Raw genomic sequence first — 3,922 nt, forward strand, 5'->3', positions numbered from 1 at the left:
TTTTTTTGGGGGGGGGTGGGGGTGGTGGGGTGGGGGTGGAATAAAAATTGTTGAGAATAAGGCTACATGTTGTGCATAAAGCAAATGATTAGCCAAGACAAAGTGCAATAGAAGGAATATCTATAGCATGTCATGAACATCAAGAACAAAGCTGAATCAAAGAGAATCTGCAACTTCCGGGTAGCTGCTACACTACAAATAATCTATGTTCTACACTACCACAACAAATAGAACAGTTTCTCCGATAAGAAGAAACTACAAGGATCTAAGCTTTCTCATGTAACAGGGTCATATATTTTGCCTTTGCTCATGTTGGCCCCCTATATATTTGAAACTTGCAACTTAAAAAATCTCTTTCAATGAAGGAAATACTAATTTATCTGTTTTATTTATGGGTAAATATCAATTTATCTTATTACCCTTTAATTCCAGTCTCATACCAATCACAATTGGCTCCAACAAAAAGGAATTGAACTAGGCTGTGTTACTTACTATCATATGCAAGTTTCTTTTACTTAGCTTTCTATTGAGAAAATTACCAGATTACCCAAAATGGATTTCCACCCAATTTACCCAAGACAAACAAGGGTATTACAAAACTATCCAAAATAGTGTCCGCTAGGTGCTACCAGTCATCTGCCTGCAAACTAGACAATTTTGTACACTAAAATGCTCGACTGCACTCTTCATCACGCAAGCACAGCAGAGGGAACAAACAACATAAGTCCCAGAGAAGGAAATAGGATTTTTGAGTTCAGGAAATATACTGCAATGACAGAACTGTCAAAGTTACTATGCCACTCCCACTAAGGATCTCTTCCAGCATGGAATGATACATCATGGGTCAGGTCACGATGACAGCTTCACTACCTTCTCCTACTCTGAATCTTCCATTTCTGGAAACTAGTTGTTGCATCTGATCATTCTTACTGTCGTCATCACAGAGCTATTCTCATCCCAACAACTACCAAGCTTGAGGACATGTTCAAGGAAATCTTCTTGTTGTTGTATCCATAAGCTTCTTTGAGAAGCTCTGGACTCTTCACAGCTTATAGAGCATTATTGCAGGAGAGATGAGACACAAAATCCCAAGAAAACCAAGGATTTGGGGTGGGTGAGAGGGGGGTGGGAGGGGGGGTGATAAGAGGATTGGTAATCTGGGAGAAATGAACCCTCTCATTATAAAGCAAGAAGAACTCCATTTGTTTTCCCAAATTAAATATGTGATAGGAGGGGTGATGAGCCCTTGCTTTTATGCATTTTAAGAGAAAGAATGGGATACAGGGTGGGCTGGAGGTGGTAGTCTGGTACCATGTTTTGGTGAATGTTAAGAGAGAGAAAGGATGGGCTGTAGGAGGAGTTCCTACTTTGCAAATTTTAAGGGAGGGCAAAAAGGGTACAGATGGTATCCATATTAAGAGAAATAGAGTAACCCCCACTCCCTGTTCTGTAGAATCCCCCTTGCAACAATGAAGCTTCCTATGATCGTTTTCTGGTAATAGTCGCTAGAGAAGGGTGTGCAGTGGTCGCCAGAAGGGGGGGGGAGAGAGAGGAGGGTAGGTGGTGGTGACTGGTGACAGTAAATTTGTCCCAAGTTGATGGCGAGATATGTAGGGGGCGAGCTTGATGCATAGGATAGCGTTTGGTGGACACTGTTTTGAGTATTTTTGTAACACCCACGTTAAAACAGAAATTAGGTGGGTAATTTGGCAAACTAATACCCAATTTGGGTAATATGGTTATTTTTCCTTTTCTATTTCTTAAAATATTTCATAAACTATGTCAGCGAAACAAAAAGAGATACTCAAATCATAATTTAGAAGAAATGCATAAAGAAAACATGACATCATGGGTTCACAATTAGTAGTAGTTTAATGAAATTCACATTGATCTTGCATGTGCAATGAACATGCCTGTTAACTAGTAATAATAAAATGAACTTCTCTTCAACTAAATCAGCCCATGCAATAGAACAGAAGAATCAATCAACTGAAAAATGATATTATCAACCACGACAAATACCTGCAATGGACCCAAGTGCTTCAGCAGCTTCATGTCTAACCATTGGGTGCTCATTAACATCCTTGAGTATCTCAGAAAGTGCAGCAGCAGCAGCTTTGTTCTGAAGTTGGCCCAAGACATAAGCAACCTGTAAGTTACCAAAAGGTAAACATCAAGATTTGAAGTTGGCCAAGGGGAAAAAAAGATTGTTGTATCAGAAAACCATGACAGTTAAAAATGTCACACATAAGCCTACTAGTAGTTAGGTTTTCACACACAAAGTGGCTGTCATTTTAAATAACAGTAGTGCCCAAAACTGTCATCCTAGGATTGATGTCTTTCTGGTCAAGAAACTAATATAGTGAAAAAAAAAAATCTATGCTTAACTTATTCAGGTGTCTGGTAGACTTGTCTTACCCAAAAACAAAACAAAAAGTCAACAGAAATAGTTGACCACGATTAACGAATTAGAAAGTTTTCTTCTGTTTTACAGCCTAACCATAAGTAGAGGTTGATAAATGCTTGTAACAATGCGATTGGATTAATGACAATTTACTACCGCTGCTCACCAAAAACTGTGTGGATCACAGGGTTCTTCTAGTTGAGTGGATTTCGACAGGTTTTCTGTTGTTTTCTTCTGCTTTCTCTTTTCCAGTTCTGTTCAAAACAACTCAGGCTCAAGCTTCAATCAAATCAGGTAAATTTTGCACGCATTCTTATAGTTTGCAGATACCCTGTTTCCAAATTCAACTTCAGCTAACTTGTGTTGCTCAATATCTCTCTAATTACAAAGCATAATTTGCTATCAAATTCATATTCATTATCCTGTTATCACTGTCTCCGAGTTCAAACCATTAAACTCTAGTTTAATCCCTGTTATTACTATTTTCCATCACCCTGCCCTGTTTTTCTGATCACCCATTCCAGCCCTGTGGTACCCTGCAATATGCCTGAGAAACCTGTCATCCTCGGACCACTGTCAGGTCTGAATACAAGTGCCACTAAACCCAAATTTTCAGACCTCTCTGATCAAGTATAGTCTAAGATATCAAAAGGCTATTCTTCCTTAATTCGAGTTATTGGTTTCCTTTTGTTTTCTGTTCTTATTCCATCTTTTGTTTTGTTGTTGTTACTGCCACATGGCAGACTGGGATGGGTGAAAGTGTATACACATGACTGAGGACCTGAAACCAATCTCCAAGATCAAATCTCAATAGGGAGCTGATGCAAAATTGAGGCTGAACTGGGTTGACCCGTTGGGCAATCTCAACCAAGACGAGACGGTCGGGTCCGATTAGATTTTTGAAATCAGTAAGATATTTTAGGAGTTACTTTATTTAGGAAGTATAGAGTTATTTAATTTGGGAAGATATGTAATCTTTTATTTTTGGGTAGTTCTTAATCAATTAGGGAGTTACCAATTTAAATTTTATTTTGTTTCTAATTTCATTCGTTAGAATTTAGGATGCAAATTAGAAGTTGCTATTTCAGTCTTAGATTTTTATTAGGCAAGTTTTAATTTGAGTTTATTATATAAAGGCATGTAACCTAAGTATTAGATAGAGAATAGAAAATATGAATTGAGTAAAGTGTTTGAGAGCCTGCGGGCGTGTGTGTGATTCTTTCCCCCCCCCCCCTTTTCTTAGTGCTATTTCTCCCTCTCCCCTGCAACTCTGAGATCCCTCTCAGAGATTTCTTCCCTACCCCTACCGGCCCTCCATCAATTGGTATCAGAGCCGAAAGATCCCATTCCTTCCCACATATTTCTTATCCCCTTCCCCATCTCTGTTTCGGTTCTGAGAACAAAAAAAAAAAAACCTGCTGAAACACAGTCCTAATCCCCCCTTTTTTCCCCTCCCTTCGATTCCCAAGTAGGAGAACCCCGACCGCCTCCTCTTTCCTTTTCCGCCAGCAGCAATTA

General features: G+C 39.1%; 1 protein-coding gene across 3 annotated transcripts in view; it reads right to left on the bottom strand.

Annotated features, from left to right (window-relative positions):
- The window catches only part of LOC122066884 (deoxyhypusine hydroxylase-B), a 12,960-nt gene that overhangs the window by 618 nt on the left and 8,420 nt on the right, over positions 1–3,922 (bottom strand). For all 3 annotated transcript variants that reach the window (XM_042630724.1, XM_042630718.1, XM_042630711.1), the window contains exon 6: positions 2,023–2,149. In XM_042630724.1, the coding sequence (XP_042486658.1) occupies positions 2,023–2,149 (127 nt within the window). The remainder of the gene's footprint in view (positions 1–2,022; positions 2,150–3,922) is intronic.

This window comes from Macadamia integrifolia, chromosome 2 (assembly GCF_013358625.1).
Source record: "Macadamia integrifolia cultivar HAES 741 chromosome 2, SCU_Mint_v3, whole genome shotgun sequence".
In the NCBI taxonomy this organism is placed as follows: Eukaryota; Viridiplantae; Streptophyta; class Magnoliopsida; order Proteales; family Proteaceae; genus Macadamia; species Macadamia integrifolia.